The sequence below is a fragment of the Clavelina lepadiformis genome, chromosome 2 (assembly GCF_947623445.1).
Source record: "Clavelina lepadiformis chromosome 2, kaClaLepa1.1, whole genome shotgun sequence".
Taxonomy (NCBI): Eukaryota; Metazoa; Chordata; class Ascidiacea; order Aplousobranchia; family Clavelinidae; genus Clavelina; species Clavelina lepadiformis.
This window is the reverse complement of record NC_135241.1, coordinates 7,822,837-7,847,595: the sequence shown is the minus strand read 5'-3', so window position 1 is coordinate 7,847,595 and position 24,759 is coordinate 7,822,837. Positions and strand designations below refer to the sequence as shown.

The following is a 24,759-nucleotide window of genomic DNA, read 5'->3' as shown; positions in this document are numbered from 1 at the left end:
ATGCGCTATTAATTTTTTACTCCCCGTACTTAGCAAAGGTTTGAATCTGGTAGTCTACATTCCTAGGCTTATATCCAGGGTTGCCATACCGTCCTTATAAGATTTGTCCTTATTTTAAAGGTCCGTGTCTTAGAAAATATGTTTGTCCTTATTTCTAAGAAATGTCCTTATTTTCACTTTCGTCCTTATTTTTAGGGCGGAGGTGGGCACTTTTGTCCTTATTTTGGGCATTTTGTCACTTTACGATACCATTTTGTACCAAAGAGATACCAAAATTATGAACATGCAGATAGTGTCTTGTTTTTTATTTTTTTTTTATTTTTTTTTTTTTTTTAGGAACATTGGTTGCTTTTTCTTGTTGTACACTGTTTAAGGAGGTATTCCTCGTTCATTTTCTAGTCGTCCTTATATTTGAGTTGAGACTGATGGCAACCCTGCTTATATCCTAGACCAGACGTGGGCAAACTGCGGCTCGCGAGCCGCATGCGGCTCTCCGGCATGTTTTTTGTGGCTCTTCTAGTCGAATCGTAAAATTTCAAAAACATTGTAAAGGCTACCAAGAGTACCGTTTATGAACGTTTCTCTCTTTTTCTTTTCCTTATTTAGGCCAGCATTGATGACAAGTTGTTAATTATCCAAATTTAATGATATTTTTCGATTGAGGAATGCAGATATGGAACAATTAAACGACATAAACTATTTATGACGTCATAATTTCTTATGACTTGGCTCGTCAGTAAAAATTTAACAACCAAAGTGGCTCTCGGGTTCAAAAAGGTTGCCCACCCCTGTCCTAGACCTAAACTACGGTGTTAGCCTCAGGTCCTAACACATAATGGAAGTTGTGACGCACGCGACGTTCGTGGCTTACTGTTTTACGATCATGCAGATTCACAAACAAGGCAAAACAAGCATTGAACCTTAAGTGTGCACGTAGCTTGTGCATCTGCTCAGGCAGCTCAATGTTCATTGGGTTTTCATGTCATTCGGCAGAGTGGTAGACGATATAAATTCCAGTCTTATCTAACCTAGTTAATTCAATCATTTAATCGTAGCATTTAGAAAAAAGCTAAAAGATCTAAAGATTTAATTATAAATAACAATAGGAATCCAAAGTCTTAAAATTTATTATAAATCAATACATTTTCGTTCTATTTTGTTTGTAAACTATTCGTTTTTTCTTTTCATCAAGATGTCTATGGGCAAATTGCTTTGGTTAGCTCAATGCCTTTATAATTATAATATTAGTATGATAAAGGCATTGGTTAGCTTGTACATTTTTCGTCAGACTTTAGTAGTCTATGTTCTCTTAATCGATCTGTTAGTCATTCTCTTACTCGTTCTCTTAGTTCCCTTAGTCCTATTAATCTTCTTATATCTCTAGCGGTATTTAGAGATGTCCGATGTAAAGCGTTGTCTGCAGAACATATGTTTTTATTGCTGTGCGACCAAGCATGACTTAGTCACTTAGTAGAAGCAGAAATAAAAAAATAAAGACAGGATCACGTGATGGAAGTAGTTTCTTCTCATTCCATATTCTTCGTTGGACCATCATAAAGGATGGAGACAGAAACTGTATAAAGTCTTAGTAAAAGGTGGAAAAAACAGAACTAATTTCTTCATTTTGAATTTATTCCAGTCCTGATATAATTGTCTTTTTACTTCAAATAAAGGTACCTCTTTCGAAAACTGTCCTGCCACCTCATAGTGCTTAGGCTCCTTTTTATTCAGTGCCTTGAATATTCAATTCTTGTCACACGCATCCGTCATTCTGTCTTGTTTATCATTAATTGCGCTTATTCTACGTTACGACAACAAGAGATCCCCTTCAGCCTTGAAAACAATGGATTTTGTTAGGCATTATTAGTTTATTAGTGTTAAAATTCAAACTAAGATAACTTTAAGGAGTAAAAGTTGATGACGCTTTTTCTTCTTCCTTTACATGCTTCTTAACTTGCAAAACAAAAAAACAAGTAGTCTTAATAACAAAAACTCTGAAACATTGGGAATACTACCATCAAGTATAAAACCGAAAAATTTTTAGCACAGATGTTTTGGACGACAGTTGGGTCTAGTGCAGAATTGCACAAGGATACATTAAATGCTAGATCCTGCAATTACTCAAATTGTGACTTCATTTGGTTGTGCACTATACCCGAATCTTATTTAGGCTTACCTTTTGTAGAGTACCATAGATAAAAGGGAACTTGCTTACTTTTGCACTCCTTTATCAGGATCCCATATTGAGGAAGTGTTTCATCATAAATTATTTTCTATTACCTCATTACTCCTTCAAGCCTTGAAGTCCCAGTGCTTAAATACAAAAGACGTAAAGAGACTTAAATAGAAGAGAAGTTTTATGTATATACTGTAAGTAGGAAATTTTGAAAATGAAATATTTTCTTAGCGTAAATAAAATTAGTGTCTTACTGTAATAGATTTTAATTTCCTAGTTATGACATAAATCTATAAGCTTGTCCATCACTTCTTTTTCAATTAATCTTAGCTAGGCCTACATTACTACTGGTACTATATATAGGCTTACAAGAACTGAAAAGTTATGACAAACGAAAAGCTTTTACACTGATTTATTCCTCGATAAAGAATTAGTTTCTGTCACTGATATCCTTTTAAACTACAAAAAAATTTCCGGTCTAGTGTACAAGTGCACAAATATAGGACTTCACAATTTGAGTAACAGGTGTCCAGTACACAAACGCACCCTGTGGTTGTGCACTTGTATGCTAGACCCAAAGTTTCACTGCAATTCAAGTATAGCTGTAGTTTAAGTGTATTTTTATGAAGTTGTAAGAAACAATATTTTTGTTTATAAATGCCAGAAATTTAGAAAGCTAAGTTAGGAAAAGTGTATAAATGATCTTGTTTATTATGCAAATATTTTGCCATGTTCTGTGAGGAAGTTAGAATAAGCAGTACCGGATTATTTCTATACTATGGTAGAAGTGGCCATGTTTATACACTGACCTAGGTATGTTTGGTTACCAGTGATATTGGTACGCTTTTTCGATAGTGGTTTCGGTAAAATATTTGCTTGGTCTTCTACACAAGTGCACAACCAGACAACGTCACAATTTTCGTAGCTGGGGTCTAATATATAGAGGCATCCTGGGGTTGTGCACTTGAATGCTAGACCCGATTTTTTCTCCCCTCCCTCCTTCCTTTGCTCTCGTCATTTGTTTCTCTTAACGCACGCTGTTTTCCTTTGTTTTTACTGACGATAGACGTTTCGTTCTAATGCCATTTGATACTTTTGGACTTACTGTAAAACAGTGTACTTACAACAACATTTTGTTATTTTGACAGGCGTGAAACATAAGACATTCTGTCTTGCAGCACAACCATTTATATACCATGCCAATACCAATTATATGTAAGAAACATAGCTGGGCAGCCGCTCATTTTAAAAAAGTGTCGCTACCGCTACTCGCTAAAAAAAAGAGTGTTTCTCATGCTTCTCGTGAGGAACTAGCTTGCGCTCTTTGCTGCTTTCACTCTTATTAGCAATTCAAAGGTATAAGCACCATAGCACATTCATAACCACCACCACCACAATCATCACGTAAGGTGGTTACTTGTTAATTGCCTTAAGTTAGCCTCAAAGCAGTCAAAAAATTTAGATTTTAAATTTAATTTAATTTTTTTATGAAACTTTGTTCTATTATGCGCTTTCATGATGTTGCTTGTTCTAAAAAGCAATGAGCAGATAGCCCTAAAATATCAGCGCGTTCATGCTCCTAAAAAAGGAGTGCGCTAGTGCCCATCTTTGGTAAGGAATGCTCCGAGAAGTACGAAAAGTTAAAAGGATAACGCCATTTGGCATGACTGTTTTGTGCTTAACGCCAAGATCTCCAGCAAGGCGAAGACTTGATCCGAATTCAAGTTATAGTTTCCTAAACCAGAACCGTTAATAGAATTAAATTTTTTTCTTGCACTTACACAAATAATTTTTCTTTGCAAGGTACTTGTTCGGTTACTGTTAAATACAAGAATGACTAATTTCACTGAAGATAGATTAAATGTATTCACAAAATGTGACAAGAAACATTCATACGAAGATTACGAATGCAGTGGAATTTCTCTTACTTTCATCTCTTGATGGTGGCAGTGGCACGGATAAGCAAAGTCAAGAATTTTGATTCGGTTCCGTTTTTTAAATAAAAAATTAGTTTCTGTGCAAAATAATTACAGCAGAATTTAATACTGGCGTGGCGTAAAACATAGACCTAACTTTTTGTTGGAGTGAATCTTCCTGTGCTAAAATATTAGCTTTCTATACAGGTAGAGTGACACTATAAAAAGGTTGTATGCCAAACATTTAGAACATGAAGTCTGAGACATTGTCAAAAACTTTTGTCTAACATGCATGAACATACATTTTAACATACAGTAGTTTACAGGTTTATATGGGTATACTATACTTTGTCACAAACCATGCGGTCAGCTTTACACGCAAACTTATACCTGACATGAGGAGCAAGATGTTCATTTTCCTGATATATAAAATTCTTTCAGTATTGTTTTCACAGCTTGACGATCTAGTTAAGCTGCTATGCTCATGGTAGGTTAGGCTGTAACAAAAATACTTACAAAATTCTAAAGTCTAATTATTATTAGTTACTACTCCTGACTTTTTCTCTAAATATTTCACAATAACTGGAAACTTTTCGTGTAAAACGTGTGTCTAATTATAGCTTAATAAATACTTATCATTACTGTATTTGTTGCAAATAATACGAAATTCGTGGAATCCATTGTTGAAAAGCTTGTTTTGGTCCCACCTGCCACAAGTGATTAATTGACGAGGAGAGTATTAAGCACCTTCTTGAATTATAAAATTTGCCGACGTTCAACAATTTAATTTTCTTCACTTTCCAAGCATATAGGTCAATCGGTTAAGTTATAAAAATAACGGTGCAGTGTTGTTTGTGCAAAAAAGCACATATACGTATCGTATGGCATTATTTCAAACAAATGCATGTTGCATTACATGGCGAAGGAAAATTAATGACATTGCTTTCTTTTGAACTATGGTTTTGCTTAAGCTAAGTACACTTGTTAACCTAGCTGGTTGGTTGATGCAGTTACTTTTAGATTTTAACATGGTTTTCAGATGAGATTGTTAGTCATGTAATTTGAAAGTTTAACTGTATAACTTGCGAAAGTTTTAGAGTTGTTTTTGAAGGAAAGCTGCTGTACTTGCAATTCCATCTTAAATGAATCATCAAGATTTAGTAATTTGTTGCTGAGGTATTATATTGTGTCCTTTATTTACAATTTTCAACAATTACATAGGTTATGCCTAACTGTTTGTATTGATGTAGTGAACTGCAGGTATATTTGGGCTCGAAAAACCTGTCTGGTTAAATGCTATGGAGCTTCTTGCTTAATGAAGCCTACAATAATTAAAAAGTCGATTTTAACGCTTAAGTATCTTATTGTATTCTCATCCTTAACATTTGAGTTCAGCATGACATACTTTGCTATTACAGTACAACAAATTTGATCTTGATTATAAAAAAAATGTGACTTTAAGACAGTTAGCCACTATTTGGCAGCTAAGGGCTAAAGATATGATCGGCTAAATTTTCAACTCTGTTATATTTGTTAAATTGTTAAAAAACAACTCACATACTATATAAGCCCTTATGGATGCTATTGTAAGGCTAGAGATAACCATACCTATACAAAGAAAGAAATTAATGAAACCTAGAATAGCGATCAACCGACATATTGTTTTTAGGATTGATGCTGATTATTGGCAGGCAAAGAGACCAATAATAATCGATATTTCAGGCTGATATTTCATCATGGGAAAACGCTGGTCAATATAACTCAACCTTTTCTGCATTTACTTCTGCAAAAATGTTTTTCATCTAACAGAAAACAGCTATTTATCACTGCTCCAAATTGTGTGCCTCGACATTTTCATTTATTAACGGACCTAGAATGTTCTATTAATAATAAATGCACGCATTGAAACTTTACGGCAAAAGAATTCACTCAAAACTTGTTTAATTTTTACAAACCTCTTCGATTTGCTAATAGCTAATGAAAATGACAACAGCTTTAGCTGATGAGTCTAACATTGCTACTGGGATGGTGAGATTGCAGTGCAACACTGTGGTCACCTATAAGACAAATGTTTGTTTGTGTTTCCACAACCTGGCTGGTTGTAGACAGTTTGTCAAATTTGCATATCAATTAAATTGCAATGGGTTAGAAGTAGTAATTGTGATGTTAATCATTTCTGCACTGTGCTTTTATGCATGGCATTGTATGAGTATTTGTCTTTTTTTGAAAAAGTTTTGAAAATACATACAGTGCTTAGTAGCCAACGCAAACAATTGAGATGTGATGTGCGAGAAGTCTAACCGCATTACCAACGAGGCATTATTCACATTAAAGTAATTCATTTTAAAGCATAGTCGAAAAATAACCAAGCAAGAAACTTTAAAATGTTCATGAGTAAGCCATAACTGTCTATATTTTAACATACAGGTTGTTAGTCAAACTGTTTGGTTGTGTTGCTTTCTTCTGCATTCACATAATAACAAAATCATACTTAAATAGGCCAAGAATGCTACAATCCAAGTAACGAAAGTTGAATGTTGGCCAAAAACATTTTAATCAAATTGAGGGTCAATGAATTTCAACAACACGTCATAATGAGATGTTTACTGTTTTGCGCACACAAATTGTGGCCGATGAGTTTTTCAATGTTTTTGTCAGACATTTGAATAAAGTCCTTCCAGTTTTTTGACCTGTAATTTTTCTCCTATGAAGCTAGCTTGTATGTTGTTATAAACGGTAAATAAAGCTTAAGTCCACTTTTAGATTGATTTTGTATTAGCCGTTGTGTTAAAAAAAGGCCAGTGCATCAAAATGCCAAATATTCGCCCCAATAATCAGCATGGCCAATATATTCGGTCGACTCCAGCTTTTAACAATCTGCTTTGACAATTAACAACTGTTTGGTAGTTAAGGGCTAAAGATATGGCTGTGACCGGTTTACTACTGGATGCTTTACACATTATTGTAATGTAGTTTTTTAGGAAATAATCATATACAAAAAAAGAAATTCTTTACTTCTTCAAGAGAATATCATAAATTCTAGGCAAAAAATTTCAACCTAACGACCCATCATGGGTGTCTATGATCAACTTTGTTCATAAATTGTGACTGATTTTTGGTATATATTATACTGGTGTGTATGATCCATTTTAAACTGTTACCACAAAACCATGATTACCTGAATATCATGCAACAGACTACCAAAATTGGTCCCAGAAATCCAGAAGAGCAGTCCCTGCTAAAATGAATGTGCTAAAAAGAAGTAAGATCTATTTTGAACCATAGTTTCCAACCATAAGGACTGCAGGTGTCTTTGTATGTCGAAACTGCAATTTAAAGTTTACTAGCTGTAAATTACACAAGAGTTACATGTCCTTATAGACAATGCGACCTTTTATGTGTTGACACATTTTGAACAACTGTTTTGATTGATTTCACAGGCTTGTTTTATTAGGATAGCTGTGTCATAAACCAAGGATTAACCAGCTTGAAAAAAAATTGGATATATGAGAATACGAATAGTAGATTCTTGTATCGATACAAATGAAGTGTGTTTAAAGCTACTAAAAATATGCAGGCATACATCAAGAACATAGTTTTGCCATGCTCCGCAATAAGCATTACCTTTTAACACCAAAGCAATGTATATTTTTGCACTATGTTGTTTCTCATTAGCGTCAACAGATCTTCCTAATCATAGGCCACAAGAAAATGTTATCTAGTCGGCTGACAGTAAATGCTCATTAACTCGAAGCTGAATACCCATTAAATTACTTTGAGCGTTGCAAACTTTCTGTTGAATCTGAAGTTGGTGTGACTGATATTATTATTGCATGAACCTGTTAAGTTACTTTATACTGTCTCAAAACTTTAATTAAGCGAGGTTGAGTCAACGAGCTGTATGATATATTGAGTTCACGTTCATTCCACACCAAATTTCCTGACTATGAGCAAAGTCTATCTTACTCACAGAATGATTTTATTTCCAAGTGTTTTTGACATATTATGCTCCCCAAGTGGAATTCTACTGTAATGGGTTGTGTAGGAATAGTTTAGTCACCACTTGTATTTTGAGTTAATGAAAAGTGACTAAGTTATTGAGACAAGTTCACGCATGCTTTTAAGTACAATTTTTTTACATACTTATTACTAAAGATGCAGGTTTAGTTCAGGATATAGAACTTGTGATAATGATAAAGTAATGCAGATATGTAAAAATGCTGTTCTATGTGCTTACCTTTCATTGCAGGAGAAATCGCTATGTCGATCAATTCACTTTCAAGTTGTGCCACTACAAAGCAAAACCTTATTAACTCAGCCTTGCAACCACCAAAAGGAAGCAGTCAAGTCATGAAGTATATACTTAAGATTTTTTTTGTGTTCTTATAATCACTGTAGGTCATGAAATACCACCGTCATTTTAAATTTTTTAGTTTGCCACCGTCATTGGCAGATAGTCGACCAGAGCTTTATGTTTCTTGCCTTCAGCAAGGAATTTCAGCATACATTGAATCTGTTCAGGTACATGTGCTTTATAGCTTTAAATTGTTTACAATCGTCTGGTATCTTTTCAGTATTTTTTTCTTGTTAATTATTGTTGTATGGTAAAAAAGACACAAAATTACTTATAGCTGTAAACGCAGCTTATGGTTACTGATTTTAATTTTGTACCTAGAATAGCCTCATAGCCTAAATCGTTTTTTGGCCGTGCTTGTTGTTACCAGCAATTATTACCTATATTATTTTCGAGCACATTTTCAACTTTTTCGGCTTTGTCACTTTCTCCCGTTCATTGGCACATTCTAGGAGCAACTGCCTTGATTTTTATGTCCCCACCACGTTTTGGACGAAAAATAAAACGATTGATTGAAATCTACTTAACATGCACTACCACGTATATAACGATCCTAGGCTACTACAATCATAACCTGCTTGATGGTTTTATGAAAACAGAAAACGACTCTCCACTCGATAGCAAAAACTATAAAAACGACTTTTTCTATTAAAACGTCATTCTGTAATTTCTAACTTGGCCGCTTCACCTGACTATAGCCTGGCGAACTGTAGGAAAACTAAAACTGATAAAAACAGTCTAAAATGACAGGTTTCTCGGTCCTTCATAAATATACATTGTGGCGTACATTAAGGTTGTGTTACGTTAACAAGGATCGCAGACAGCTGAGCGATATGTCTGTAGTGTAGTCGTATCAGATTAAGTTTACCATGTAATCATGCTGACAAGTGATTTAAAGGTCTAACTAGTTATGCAAATTATTTTGTTATAGTAGCAAGAACGGTGGCGAGTTAAGCAAATTATTCCTCTCACTGTAACCAAGGATGGTAGCGAGTTAAGCGAATAGACGAAGATGACTTAGCCAAACTTGATATTACAGAAAGCAACAGGCTTTCCGCTGAGATCAAGCGATAGGCGGCAACTTAAGCGAACTGGCGACTTAGGCGAGTTCTACTGTATTAGTATCCCAAGAATAACTTTGAATTTTTTTACGTAGAATGTCAGCAAGACTGGTTGCTGGTTGGCAGATTCACTGTCTGTGCTACTTGAGGGAACAGATTGCCAACTTACTTCTGCAAAAATGAAGAAGAAATTTTTGAATATGTTTGAAATTTCTGTTAAACTTAGCATACAGGTACTTGGAAAATCAAAGAACTACTAAAGTTGGTCCTGTAATGTTTTTTTTTTGCTAGTAAAAAAAGTACAAAAACAATTTAGGTGTTTTATTATACATTCAAGACACAAAACTGAATTTATTGCATTGCATATGTCCACTTTTTTGTAGGCTAAAAATGATCTTGCTCGTCTGCTAATGGAATTGACACTACCCAACCACAACAACAATAATCACAACCAAGCTATGTCAAAGTGGAGAATTCAAAATTCAAAGGTTAGTTTTATGTTATTTACCAGTAGCTATATCAAATGGGGGGGTTTGATTTTGAAATTTTTTGCTTACGAAGTTTTCGCAATGTCATTGCAGTTTGGGTAAAAAGCCAAAATTGTGATTTGGCCTTTTTAATATGATTCTCTATTTGCAAATTTGTCATAGTTGAAAACTGACATTTTAACTGTTCTGATTTCACAAACATTTTATCTAGGTTCTGGAAAAGTGCATTTTCTGTTTAGAAAAGCTTCATTCATCTGTGTTCGGTGAAACACATAGTGAAGATATAAAAGAAATTAATGTAAGTAAGATTTGATGGCGAAAGTTCCTGTGAGTTATTTCGTGGTTTAAGTTCAGTATTTCTTCCTCATATATTCATACATTATGAATATTTTATAATGCTCCTTAGTTTTTTATCAGAAGTAAGCAACGTTTAACTGTGTAAGGTACTTAGGTTACTTTAAAATTTAGATATTGCAATCTTCTTCAAAAGGAGGTACACAGACATTTTTAGGTACAGCATTTTCTAATATTTTCAGGGTGTGCAGGAACATCAAGCTGATGATAAGCATCTGCTGAAACTAAACAACAATAAACCGGAAAATCAATCACCATCAACAAATGAGTTGGAATGGAAGCAGATGAAACATAAGAAGATGTGCATTAACTCGTGGAAATATACTAAACATGTAAGTGTCAAAACACATGTGACCTTATCAAGTTTTGAAACGTACTTTTGACCTTATGAGGTATGATTAAATGGCCATATATTTTTGTTAGCTGACGAACAGCTTGAGGAAAAGTTCTGGGCTAACAGAAGGGGAAATTCAAAATTTACTCAAGCCACATGCGGTTGCTGAATCATACAAAAACAAGCTTAATCAGAAAATTTCAGCAGCACTGAAGGTTCATAAAAAATTTTCTCTGATTTATGAACATATCATCAAGTACCACTTGGCTGTGGTAAACCACAATCCAAATTGTTAAGTAAAATTGTTTTACTGATATCACAGGAATATGAAACAGCTCTGGGTGGACTTGCTCTGCCCACTATTACAGTACGAGGAGCATTTTCATTGGATCAGACAATAGCTAGAGAAGTTCTTGCAAACTGCTGCAATTTAATGGAAATAGAACAGGTGTCCTTTGCTAAAAAATGTTATTATGACCAATGGTATTTTGCTATATTTGCTTTGTTGAATAACTTGTTATGTTTTATTCACTTTTTTGTATCTTATTGTTCTGGTATCCAACTGCAGGTCATGCTTTGACTCTTTAATATGCTGTCTGTTTTCACTTTGTTAATTTATGCAATTTAAACTGTAATGTTAATTTATGAGATCACTGTGTTTCCTGTGACCTAGTGTTGGTATGGTACATACAGCATACTAAAAGGGTTTGGGTCACCCAGATTGGATTGTATCTAGGAAAAGAAATCGTTAAATGTAATATTATACACACTTTTTTTTGGTGTTAACCGTTTTTAAGTAGGACCTATTTTTGCTTTATAAAACATTTTTTTGTGCTATTTTTATTAATTTTGACTTTTTTTTAACTTAATGGAATTAGTTTGTTTGTGAAGTTTAATTTATTTATGATTTATGATGATATAGTCACAGTTTTCTTGTTTTTAAATGTTGATATCAGTGGCGTATGTAGGATTGTGAGGAAGGGGGGGGGGGCCAAAATCGCTGCCTTAATCCAAGTTGCTTCAACATGGGCGGAGCATAAAATACTTGGGTTCTTAAGTCTCATAATACAAAAATCATGATGAACAATTTTGTAATACTCTACACAACAATTTAAGATGCCTATTACAGCCTATTACGTATGTTTAAGTTGTAGCCAATAATAATCAGTTGCAAACAAGAAAATGCGATCAGCAAATATGAATCAAGGCATAAAAATGCTCAATGACCTCAAATGATTTTGAGGTTTGTGAAGGGAGTGACCATGGCTATACGCTAGTGTTTGATATGATGCAATTGTGACATAATAGTTCTGGATGCGTTTGCAAGGAAAATGCTATATACCATACTACAGTATATAACTTTGCATAAAAATATCACAGACAGTGAAGGTACTAACAAGTTTGACTTAATTCTAAATTTTAACTCAGTTAAAAATTTTGATGGATGAGACTCCAGGGAATTAATCCCTAGCAGCTGAAAACAGTGTTACTATCTAATTTCTGGCAGAACAATTCCCTTAAATATATTTGACTTTATTGACTTTGTGGGTCCTAGTTATAAGTATAGAATATGCGATGTTTAACAGCATTGCATAATGCAAACTTGCTTTTAAACCTTCAGTAAGATTAAATGTATGTATATTTTACAATGTTTAATGACGTAACAGGCAAGTAACTAACCTAAGATTTTTACCTCTAACGCAATACTCAGTATGTAGACTAAGATTGCTTCAAAGTATAGTTCTTTACAAGAAACTAAAATATATGTAACGTTTAACTTGAAAACTTTACAAAACATTTTCACAAAAATTACATTTAACAACGTTTTAATCTTGTCTTGTGTTTTTAAATCTAATGTGAGATATTTTTTCTGCTAAAACAAACACTGCATTTTTGACAGTCGTTTTTAATGGTCTTTATATAATTAAGGGCATACAACGTCCACCAGTGAAACAGTTCTTGCATTGTGAATTACCCTTGACCAATTTCAAGCTTTCCCAAGTTAAGTATTCAACAGGCACTTCCAATTCTACAGACAATGCAAAACTTAAAAAGGTTTGGATTGTTTTTTACTGGCAGTATAATGTCACACAACTTACACTTAACCAAATAGACAGGATATGACTGCTAACACTTAACGATATATCAAAACTAAGTTAGTGTTTTTGCAATACAGGATGCTCTCAGTCTCTTCATTCAGACATGTAGTTCCAGACTTGCCCAAGCAGAAGTGGAAGAAATAACATCCGAAATCTTGGGCGATTTATGTCCAGCAAGGTGGCGCTGCCATGTCAAGGCTGTTTTGCAGCTTATGTTTGGAAACTCGGGATTGGTAAGGTTATGCAGTCCACCATACACACTGTTCCTAGAAGAAATTTTTGTATATAAGTAGCTACATTCCTAACCACACCCTAAGTCAAATATAGAGTGTCAGTGGTTAAGATGTTGAATTTGTGTTAAATTAGTAAATTTTGATTGTTTTGTGGGAAATATTTGCTGTTTCAATCAGGTGTGTGGGCTTGAACTCATTACAATAATATGGTATTTGATAGCTATACATAATGTGGTAAAGTATGAATTGGCAATGTATTAAAACAAGTTTTCGGTTATAGTTTAGTCCATGATCTGTAACTATTTTATGGCAGGTTGTGTTAGACACAATTGCAAGTGACACAAAGCACTGGGCTACTGTTGAAAGAAAAGGCTCTCTTATCATAGTATCTGTACCATCTATATGGTACGTTTGCTTTGTGCATTGTGTGTAACCAATTCATTGTACCTCTAGTTATAGCAACAAATTTTTGAAATCTGATTTTGATTTTGAATAAAATGATGATTGACAGGTCTATCAAAGAAGATCCCGGTACAATGATTTTGCTTCATAGGAATGTTGATCCAGAAAAAAAACTATTTGACATTAATGTTCGATATGTTGCTGCATACAACTTGCAACAAGATTCTGCAAAAAAGTGAGTTGTTTTGCATTTTTATAGCATATTTTTAGTCAATGTTTTCATCAGTTTTGCTACCTTTTGATGTAATTTACAGAAAAGAGCCAGTTGTTTATGTGGAAGTAACTTTGATGAATGGAAAGTTAAGCTCGCACGAATCATTGGATAGTTCTGTTGCTCCTGTGTCCTGGCTGCAGAAGTGTGATTCCAATGACCAGCATACAGCAGCTGGGAGCACAGGTCCTCCTGCCCGAAATAATAGAGCAAATGTGTCTAAATCCAGTAGCAGTACATCAATATCCTCCAGGACAAGTTCAACAAAGGGACGAGAGTCTGATGACAATAAACCTGACTCGAACGATGGTAAACTGGAATAAGTTTGCATTTGGATTATAGGATTTTTCTTTATAAAATTTTGATGGTGCATTTGCTTAATTTGTTACTGTATTTCCCGCAGTTGGGTCACAGTTGTGTTGATGATAATGTTATTGTCAGTAACTTGCATATTTCTGAGACCATTTGCAAAACCATAAATCATGTCTTATGCTTTTTAGTGATAATTAAGTGATCCATATAAGTTACAACACTTTATTCAACAACATGGTATTAACAGAAAACTCGGAATCTGAAGCTATTCAGGATGCAATTAAACTACTCTCAGTTAGTCTCAGCATCAAGAAAGCAAAACTGATGGAGAAATCTGAAGCAAAAACCAAAGAGGTTGTACTAAAACAGCATTATATTTAGATTATCATTAGGGTATACCCTTGATGTTTGCTTAATTGCAGAAATTTTTATAAAAATTGAGGTTTATTTTTGTTAATATTAATAAAATTCTTTTTTCAATGCTCATATTAAAGATGGTGGAAGAAAAGGCTGTTAGTCCTGAAAAACCTGAAAAATCACTATCAGAAGGAACAAATTCTGGTAAACAGCATTATTGTGCGACTTTTAATCAAAATCAAGTAACCAACCTTTGTCAGAAATTATACTTTTGAGGAAGATTAATCAAGTTCAAAATTAAGCTAATATATCACAACGAAAATAGTGGAAAAGAATTCCAACTATTTTAACATTGCATTGGCTGAATATTTATGGCTGCTAAAAGTTTTTAAAAAATAATTTGTAACTTATTGTATTTCTTGTTTTAGAAACAAAACTACCAACGACCAAAGCAACGACTTCATCCCATGCAAAGTCCAAGACACTTCCAACATTAAGACAATCGAGCAATACTAATAAAAATCCTTACAATCATTTACAACGTTACCCAAAATCTGCATCCTTTTCTGCTTTCGATCGAGCTAATTTTAAGTTTCTGAACAAGCCACTGACTGTAATTCATCCAGCAGTATCACCACGACGAACGTTTTCGACTTCCAGCGCACTGCTACAAACTGTGCAACAGCAGCCAGTAATGTACATACAGCCAAACGTTGTAAAGCACCCGCAAATGCAGCCATTTTCCGTACTTCATACAGCAAATCGGACAATGCAAGCCGATCCTTCCCATTTCTCTTCTCCAGTGCTTATTCAGTCGCACGTTTCAAACCAAGTGATTTTGCAACCTCCATTGACGCAGTCTTCGTCACCGAATACATTTTCACCAACACAAAATGAACTTTTGCAGCAGCAGCAGTGTACCAATGCCTATGAATTACCTCAAAATATCTTACGTTCATCTTCTGAAATGAGCATGGCGAATGTGAATTCTGTTCAAGGTGCAAGTGTAATTTCGCAGCACTTTGAAAACCCGAATAGATATGCGGAGAAACAGGGCATCACCAATGCAGAACTCATGCAGCAATTTGCCCCCAATACGTTGCCAGAATTGGCAAACAGCGAGCGTTCAACACCACAAAATGACCAAATGAACGCGTTGCTGATGGATCAAATGATGGATTTACACTTATCCGGATCTCATGGTGCTAAAGATATAGATCAAGGACTCCATCAGCAGTTGAATTTAGGTGTAGAGGGGAGGAAGATGATGACCTCCGTAAACAGTATTGGTGATGGATCTTCGCAACAAAATAATTTTGGTAAAAAAACTTTTAAGTAGCAATCTGTGTTAGAATATGTGATATATCTATATTAACACGGGTACTACGACAGTTTATCAAACGACAATTAATCGAACCGACAGTTTATCGAACGACAATTAATCGAACTGACAGTTTATCGAACCGACAGTTGATCGAACGACTATTTATCGAACGATAAGTCCTAACCCTAACCCTAACCCAGTCGATTCGATCAACTGTCGGTTCGATCAGCTGTCGTTCGATTAACTGTCGCGTCACCATTAACACGTATGTTTTATTGTATATGCCTAAGTAAGACACAGTGAAACTTGATATTCGACGTTTTTCAGGACCCATTGGCAGCCCTGCACCTTCTCGACGTTTGTCCCATGCAGATGACAATAAAAAAGGGAGCAACACTTGGCCTCATGCCAGACAACTGTCAAACTTTGGCAAGTTTGCCACCAACAGTAATAAGATTATATTAATTATCTGACATTGGTTGTGTAAACCAGCAAATGTATCCTACATTTTAATCGACGTGTGTTAGTATAAGCTGGAAACGTTAATTAAGTAAGAATGTGTTGTAGATGAGCCAGATTATGCCCAGTACATTGCTGGCGTAAATAACTCGCTGCAAAAGAAAGCTGCCACCTGGGAAGGGGCAGATATAAAGACAAGGTAATTAGCTCATTCTAAAAAACTTGATAATACCACATTATTAGTTTCGAGTTTGACGTATATAACATAATCAAATGGGTACCTGAATTATTTTAAGATTTGACAATTTTTCACCCTTACGTCACTTCATGCCGACTTCAGTAACTCACCTGTTTGCTTTACTACTCCATCAAAACATGATTTTTGATTACTTTTCTTGAATTAACCAGATGTGTTATTCGGTTCATAATATTTTGAACGACTTGCAATTTAAAGCAAGAACAGTTTTAAACATGGTTATTACAGACTGTTTTTTTTCTGTCTTGAAATACTCAGATGAACTCAATCACACGTGTTGTTTTCAGGCAAGGTCGTTCTACCAGTCCAGAACCAGATTTTCGATCAGATATTCCATTTAATATTTTTGCGACGCCTGATCTGGTGCAGCATGTCATGCCAAAGTACGTTGGTTACCTTTGTCTTGCAGTTGCAGTCTGACTGTGTGTTGTCGTTATTTTTACATTCTTATACTGTATCTCAACTATTCGTTTTATAGGGCACGACCATCTCACGATCAAAGAAATGGACAGGTAACCATCACGAATGCTTGATATGGCACATACTTTTGTTTAACTAATAAGTATATTGTATGATGAAGTAAATCATAAGCAGGGGCGAGTGTTACCAATACCGGTCATAGCACTTGCCCCTGCTTATGATTTACTTCATAACTTGCGTAATTTACATCAGAGTGAGTTGTCAGTAGGTATACCGAAGGAAGAATTTTTTGATAATATTAATGCGGTTATTGGCGTTATTTGTGGTGGTGGCTGTGACGTCACAACGTGAAATGAGCATGTATAATTGCTAGCTTTTGAATAGAGTACGGCGCCGACTACGATAGTAGTGAGTGGTAGATTAGCTAACTCGTTTTGGAAATAATATTACCTTGAAGGTAGGCGGTTTAACTTCAGGTCATGTATTTTGAACGTAGAAATATCAGATGTGGCAGTATATGGACATGACAGTGGTATTTTGTGGGTGGGTCGTCGTCCGCCCACTTACTTTTTACGAGGAATTGCGCATACCTTGCTTTTTTATTTTTAATTCGTTTTTTCTTATTGTTATAAAAACGATGTACTGTAAATACAAAAAATAAAGAGTAATATAGATAAAAGTAGTAAGAAAGCTTTGCAATGCTTGAAGGCGTCCCCCGTAGTCGTGGAAATAGCATTTGGGTACAGTGCGATGTCAAGAAATGTTAGATAGCGAAACCTCCCTTCTTGCCTCAGGAATACACCCTTGTTTACAAGTGAAGCACTCGTGTCCTTGCGGTAAATACCATTACCAGATTTCACTTACCCAAACAGCCAAGACTGAGCTTAGTGAGCTGTAGTTTAGCACTTACCTTCACCCAAAAAAGCACATCAACTGCAAGTTAGGTTAGACCTAGCTGACCCCAAATATTTCTGTTCTGTACTAAAATACGTACAAACATCTACAGCAGTGGTTCTTAAACTGGGGGGCGCGCCCCCCTTGGGGGGCGTGTAACATTCACAAGGGGGGCGCGAGAGATGACAAACTGTCTATTATATGAGCTATGTCTAAACATGCTTTCTTGACTTTCGCTATAGGTTCATTTTTACAAAAATTTTAAAGTGTGTCACGATGGCAATTGTATACTGTATTTGAAATTTGGATTCTGAAATACGTCAATTGTTACGTCATAATCTTTGGTGTTTCTCCGCATTGAAGCGTATTGTTTTCGTTTACTCATTCACGCACTCCTAGCTCGACTAGTTCTCTTGTGTTCTCTTTTTGCGGTGACCTGTTTTTTCTCACAGCGGGGGGCGGCGTAACAAGAAAAACTTTTACAAATGTATCACTTGTAGAAATACTAAATTTACACTAAATGCATTTTCTTTAGTTTTACAATTATGATGTATACAGGAAGCCAGATGTTTTTGCTACTAACCTGTAAATATCCGATCAGTTTACGACGTATAGTTTTCGAGTCATTAACGATTGAAAATTTGTGTGCAGTGTCGGCCACACATAATAAAAATAGTAATGTCAATATTATCAAGTAAAACTTAATTTTAGTATTGATTTAATAACCAGGTATTTTAGTAATTAAACTAATTGTATTGACACAAAATGAGTGGAAAAAAGAGAAAGTATGACCAAAATTATCTGAAGTATGGCTTTATAGATACCACAGTGAACGGGAAAGTCGTACCGCAATGCGTGATATGCTTAGAAAAGCCAAGCAACGACGTTTTGAGACCAAGTCGTTTGCAGCGTCATCTTTATGAATATAAAGACAAAACCTAGGAACAAACTTGACTGTGAAGCCGACCTTAGATGTGCATTATCTTCTACAAAGCATCGAATTAAACGTTAGGTTTACCAAAAACAACTACATCCTTCATATTAATGAAAGTTAATTGAAAATAAATTGTTGTTTTGTTTAATGCTTTTTTATTTTGCAATGAGGTGGGCGCGAAATTTTTAGGTACCGTCAAGGGGGGCGTGTGCCAAAAAGTTTAAGAACCCCTGATCTACAGGTTTTCTTTATTTCTTGACGCCTACCCGATTCTGTTCATATTTAATGCAAATAACAGCGTCATGCACATTGTTTTCACATTCTGACGTAACACATGTGACAATTAATGGCAAAGTTGCATTTTTGGCAATAATTGCTTGATCACTAAATAGTAATATTTTTTCTCCTGTGTAATTAACTGGCAACTTTAGTTTAGGATGAACTTGTTTTAGTACTTGCTCCTCAATTAAGATGTTTACCCGGTGTTCGAGTCTATAATTGTGCACATTTCACCAAGCTGTTAACAAGTAAACAATTTAACGAATTGTGGTACAGGAATCGAGTGACCAGAGAGCTTCTCCCCAGTCAACGGGTTGGCTTCCCTGGCAGCAGTGACCAACAACGGAGCCACTTTAATCTTTTGCACTTAATCAACCTTGTATTATTATTTTATAACTAGCTGCGACTAACCCTCTGGAACCGGCTTTTCTATGAGGTTAATCGTGATACCTATATTAAATTCAGTGCTGTTGATCAGCAATTTGGATAAGTACATGTTTTGGTAGAAGTTTATATTACGATTATTAATTTAATTCATGAAGAAAAAACATATGGAGATGCAGAAATTTGTTAATTGAAACAACCCGATTTGTTACAATTTATGTTGAAACTCACCTATCCAGACTTCACCAGAAATAACATGCGTGTTTTGAGAAAATCTGCATATAAACAGCTTTTATGTTTGTGGTATTTATACTGGATAGGGGATTTTTCTTCGTTTTTGAAGTTTTGTTTTGCCGAGTTCGGTGTTTTTTTGAAATATTCCTTGGTACAATAATTCTGTGTCTCTGGCTAATTTGAAGCCATTGTAAGATTTTTATGGCTTGCAGCAATTTTAAATGCACCTATCGTTTGTAGTACGTTTTCTCACCGAAGTTCAGATTTTCCTTTCATTGAAATATGAATTGAATTCTACTTATACAAACAATTTTCCATCTTTCTTATTGCAAGTAATACTTTTATTTTTTGCTGTAAATGCGGCGTTATGGGAGTTCTTTTTCGTGTCTCATTCTTTTTTGTGTTTCAAGCATGCGTGTGGAAACTTATGCATTGTTTAAAAGGTTCGATACTGAGACGTTGCATGGTATTAAAAGGTGTTTCCTGAGGCGTCCTTCCATTTTTGTAACGGGTATCTGTAGTCTGTACATCAATTGATTTGCAAGATCTCACGACAGCCATTCCGAGCGCTTTCGCAAAAAAGGTGTGTACGCTGATAGGCAAGAACCTTTGTGCAGACAATAATCATAGATCGCCTTAGCTTTGCGGCTGAGGACAACGCGAAACAAAAGTGCGGAAGTAATGTAGCCTTTGTTACCTAGTAATCCCCGTTATTTCAGTCTCTCCCGCCGAAAAATACGTGCCTCACTAGTTACAGCACTTTGATAAAGTGGTGTTCTCTACGTTATTACTGCAATATGATGAAATTAACAGTGTACATTAAGATCTGTCCCGAAAGAGATCAGTTGTGTTGTCCAAACCGCCTCATGGAGAACAGATTGGTTCGGCAGACGTTTCGATTTGTACTGCCAATAAAACAGCTGGGCCTATACTTGTCCATAACGCTGTACTGTCTATGCTAGTTAAAACGATCATAGTGACTTTCAAACTTATAAACAGCCTATTTTCTGCGGTGTATTGATTCTGTTTTTTCTTCTGCCAATTTTAATATAATTCTATCTCTTCACCAGTAGTATTGCAAAATCATCACTGCAACTTTTAGATGAAAATTTAATAATTCGTGCTGGCGGAGCCGATCGCTGACTATCTCACTGCATGGTGAAAATTTGAAATTGTTACCGGAAGCGAGAAAATTATCAGTGGTTGAGCAGCCGGTGATGATTTTAAATTGTCCAGTTAAATAATAATAAAACGTTTTGATAAATTCTCATTGAATTTAACTGAACGTTAGCCTACAGGGGTGTCAAACTCAATCGCATCAGGGGCCAAAACGCAAAACTTATTTAACGCCGCGGGCCGTAAGGATAAAACTTGATTGAACGTTTCGTGACACAATTACATGGATTGGAACAGGCAGCGTAACAACACCAAATTTTCGATGTTTTTGACGATTTTTGACTGGGCTATTTTTGGCTATTTTTCTCTTACATCGTTATGTTTCATTCATCTCCTTGCAAAAGCATTAAAGAATTAACAAAAATCAAAGAAAAAAGTAGCCCAGATTACAAGCGTTACAATAAATCTATTTGTTCTATCGTATGGTAGGGCAACTGCTGTATTGTGCGATTTGTTATAATCTTGTTTCTTGCTTGAAAAAAGTAAGTTATACTGTACAATGATCTCGCGGGCCGGAAATAGTTCAATGTATAAGATAGCATTGCGGGCCAAGTTTTATTGTAAAGCGGGAATGATGTGGCCCGCGGGCCGGGAGTGTGACACGTATGGCCTACATTCTAATAGTGCTCCAAGCGATTATGGTTCAAACTCATGTATCGAAATAGGCTACATAACTCTAATAACGAGTATTTAAAATAGGATTGTAGCTGCTGTTGTGTTTTTTCTTAAACGCATTTCCAGCACACGCTCTGTGATGTCTTTTTCGTCTAAACGTCAGAGCAACGATTATGTCACTGCTAAGCATTCTCCTTCGCCGCTTAAAGACTTGTCACTTTCCATGACTACAACTCCGATTGATCTACGTTGCCAGTTGCAGAATTTGTGCTAATGTAGTTAACCTTTTCTCTACTAACTATTGCACATAGCTTTACCTGCAAAACTTTTAAATTACAGTATTACTTTTTAGTAAGATAATTTTCTCAGGGTATTTTGTTACCTGTCTTTTCATTCATTCACTCATTCTTGGACTACAGCTGACCAAGTGTATAGTTGTCTGAAGCGCGGAGAGCGACACAGTCTGCTGACTACGGTAAAAATTATAATCTGACTCCTCTTGAGGTTACGTTTGCTCTACGATAGCACATCAGCAGAAAGAGATCGGTCTATATCAAAAAAATAAACTTTGTCAATGGTATAGTAGCTAATACGTTTATCACCTAACTTATTAGCCAACAGGAAGGTTTCACAGCAAGTTTAAAACCATTTTATCGATAATTGCTTCTTAATACTTAGTAATCTTTTAGGCATTATTAAATCTTTTTTGTACGCCAACCTGAACCAGATTAACGAGTTGGAAAATAAATTCTTGCTAATATCTTTTGAAGTACAATAGTAGGGAAGTGCGGGACCGATAAGACAAAAAAACTCCTCATTTTTCACCAAATTGCTAAAGGAATTTTGAAATATTTTTCTTTTATTAGAATGTGCACTTGGGTAGGATAATGTTATCGGGCTCAATATTTTTTTTATAGACACTTAACGAAAAAATTATTAAAAATTTGAAGTTTTTTTCTGATCTTTTTGCACGACTTAAACCCGGCGATGATTCATCATCCCTCTAGCCCCTGTTGCCAAGCTATAGCTTTTCTGCAAGTTCCAATTGTCAGACATTTTTGATTTGGTTTTTAGATTTTTATGTCGTAGGTTATTGGCCGAATTTAGAACTATCCATCAGGTCCACTGAACATGAGCAAGTGTCGTTAATGCCTTGTTGAAAGGCATTACAACGGCAGCGACACTGCGTATCACACCCAGAAAACCGTACGAGCTCCATCATTGCGAGGCCAGCGCTCTTGCCACTCGGTTGAACGGACGCAACTATGCAAGACGTATCCATGGTGTGTGTAACCACCTTTTTCATTTACAGTGGCAGTTTACCGTAGTGTAAAAATCGATAAAAGCTTTTTCCAATTTTCATAAAGTTCAGTGCAAAAGTATAAGTCATTCTTCGTCAAGTTTATATTTTTTGACCATTGCACGACGTGAGGACACTTATTATAACTTAAAGTGTTAAACACAACTGGTATGCCGTTGCGTAAAATCGTTTATGTAGAGTCGTAACCAAGCCATTTAACTCGAATCGCAAGTCAAGTGAACTTCTTTACCGTTTAAGACTCAAGTTAAGTTGAGTTTTTTTTGGAAGAAGTGATTTAAGTCAAGTCTATTTTTTTGGTAAATGAGGCTTGAGTCAAATCAAGTCAAGTTAATCGATCTCTGACCCTAATCCATAAAGAAAGCAAAAACACCGTTTTCGCCAACAAGAAACGTCTAGTAGGCTACAGCTATGTCCAACCGAAATAAATTAGTGGGCCAAAAATTACGTCAATAGTTCAATTCGGCCCGCACATTGCTTCCGTGAATAACTTACATTACTAACCACACAAACACAGAACCAACAACACCCACAATAACGGACGTTATGACCCTCAAGCAGTTTGTTTATGAATAAAATAATAATAATCAACGGCACTCTTTCATACATATTTCATACACATACACTCTACCTATAATAACTTACAACGATACCAACACCGGGGCCACACCGCGGGTTGGACTTCGTTAGTTTAGACTGTTTGGAAATTTGCTTCATTTTGCGGCCCCGAACGCGTACTTAGACAAACTACATTTCAAGCTACATTTTTCGTTTAATGTTTAGGCTATATTGCAATCTAATCAACAGTTCTTTTCATACATCGATTCGAGTCAAGTCAAGTCAAGTCAAGTCTTTTAACTTGTTTTCTAAAACAAAAAGACTCAAGTTAAGTCAAGTCTTTGTAAAAAGTGAATCGTGTAATCGTGTCCAGCTTCAGTCTTTACGACTCTGTTTTTTAACACCCAGCAGACATCGTCGTACATATGCGGTATGAATTCGAAAAAAAACGATTTTTCGAATTTCCATAATATTTATAGTAAAATTAATTCATCGTTACCCAACTAAATCTTTTGACCTTTTTGTGGCGAACGACGAATATAAACATTACGAAGTATCTTTTGGATACCCTCCTCAAAGCGTAGGGTGCAAACTGAGAAACGACTTGAAAGATAGTTAATGGGCATCGCCAATGGCCACAGGAGAGAGAAAATGAGAGCGGCGTCATGATTGCGAGATGATTTGACTCCATGCAATGACAGTTCCGTGCTATTCTCGACTAGCACTGCAATTAAACCGATGTTGTCAGCATAATTTAAGCAATTAGCGGTACGTATAAAAACGTAGAGTTTTTAAAGAGAAGTGCCCAAACGGGCACGACTGTGTGGCATTAACCGCCACAATTGCATGATGTGATGATGCTTATTAAGTGTCAAACGCAGTTGGTCGAGGTTGGCTTGTCGTTATGTAAAAATCTTTTAACACCCAACACTACCCGCAGACAACACTCAACATATAAGCAGAGGTGTGGTACCGATAGCCTACTTGGCAAAAAATGTACTGACGGCTCCGGTAGGCCTATACTCGGTACTATTTTAAAAAAGTAGTTCAATACTTTGTCGGTACTCGGTACCGGTAGTTTTTGTGTAAAAGATGCTGCTGCAAGTGCAATATTTGCCGCTATTATGCCTCCGGTAAAGGTTATTTCAGGTCAAAACATATGTGACGTTACTTCTTTGAAATTTTATTTGACATTTCTAGAGTAATAAAGATCAACAGATGCTAAAATCGGCATTAAGGGTAATTGACATGTATTTTTAAAAACATACTTGTTAAAATATTGAAATAATCACGTGAAAAGTACCGAGTACCGGGACCGACGGAAATTTATTGAAAAAACTAAATCGGTACAGAGATTCGGTACTTTTTTTCAAAAGTGGATGTCAGATGTCAAAAAAATTCTAGACTTCGAAATAATGCATTTTTGATGAATTTTGTTATATATTTTTAATGCGTTTGAATGTTACCGTTATCTCGTTAAAAAAGGTAAGATTTATTAATTCTGCCACAAAGTTTATGCCAGCTTGGTATTTATGAAACTAGCAGATATCG

General features: G+C 35.5%; 1 protein-coding gene across 9 annotated transcripts; it reads left to right on the top strand.

The window, feature by feature from the left end:
- The first annotated feature begins 1,576 nt into the window (after nt 1–1,576).
- On the top strand, nt 1,577–20,028 carry LOC143445303 (uncharacterized). 9 transcript variants are annotated; one of them, XM_076944323.1, is made up of 22 exons: nt 1,577–1,595; nt 8,342–8,447; nt 8,526–8,613; nt 9,603–9,740; nt 9,891–9,995; nt 10,207–10,293; nt 10,532–10,681; nt 10,773–10,898; nt 11,006–11,131; nt 12,613–12,738; nt 12,860–13,015; nt 13,329–13,420; nt 13,527–13,652; nt 13,732–13,997; nt 14,248–14,354; nt 14,495–14,561; nt 14,786–15,676; nt 16,009–16,128; nt 16,249–16,339; nt 16,684–16,779; nt 16,875–16,908; nt 19,200–20,028. In XM_076944323.1, the coding sequence occupies exons 2-22, from the start codon at nt 8,353–8,355 to the stop codon at nt 19,257–19,259; spliced, it is 3,147 nt and encodes a 1,048-aa protein (XP_076800438.1). In that variant the 5' UTR covers nt 1,577–1,595; nt 8,342–8,352; the 3' UTR covers nt 19,260–20,028. The 9 variants fall into 9 exon arrangements, with proteins under 9 accessions (XP_076800438.1, XP_076800436.1, XP_076800437.1 ...); XM_076944321.1 differs by lacking the exon at nt 1,577–1,595 and adding an exon at nt 2,224–2,370; XM_076944322.1 differs by lacking the exon at nt 1,577–1,595 and adding an exon at nt 2,837–2,989.
- Nucleotides 20,029–24,759: the final 4,731 nt, after the last annotated feature.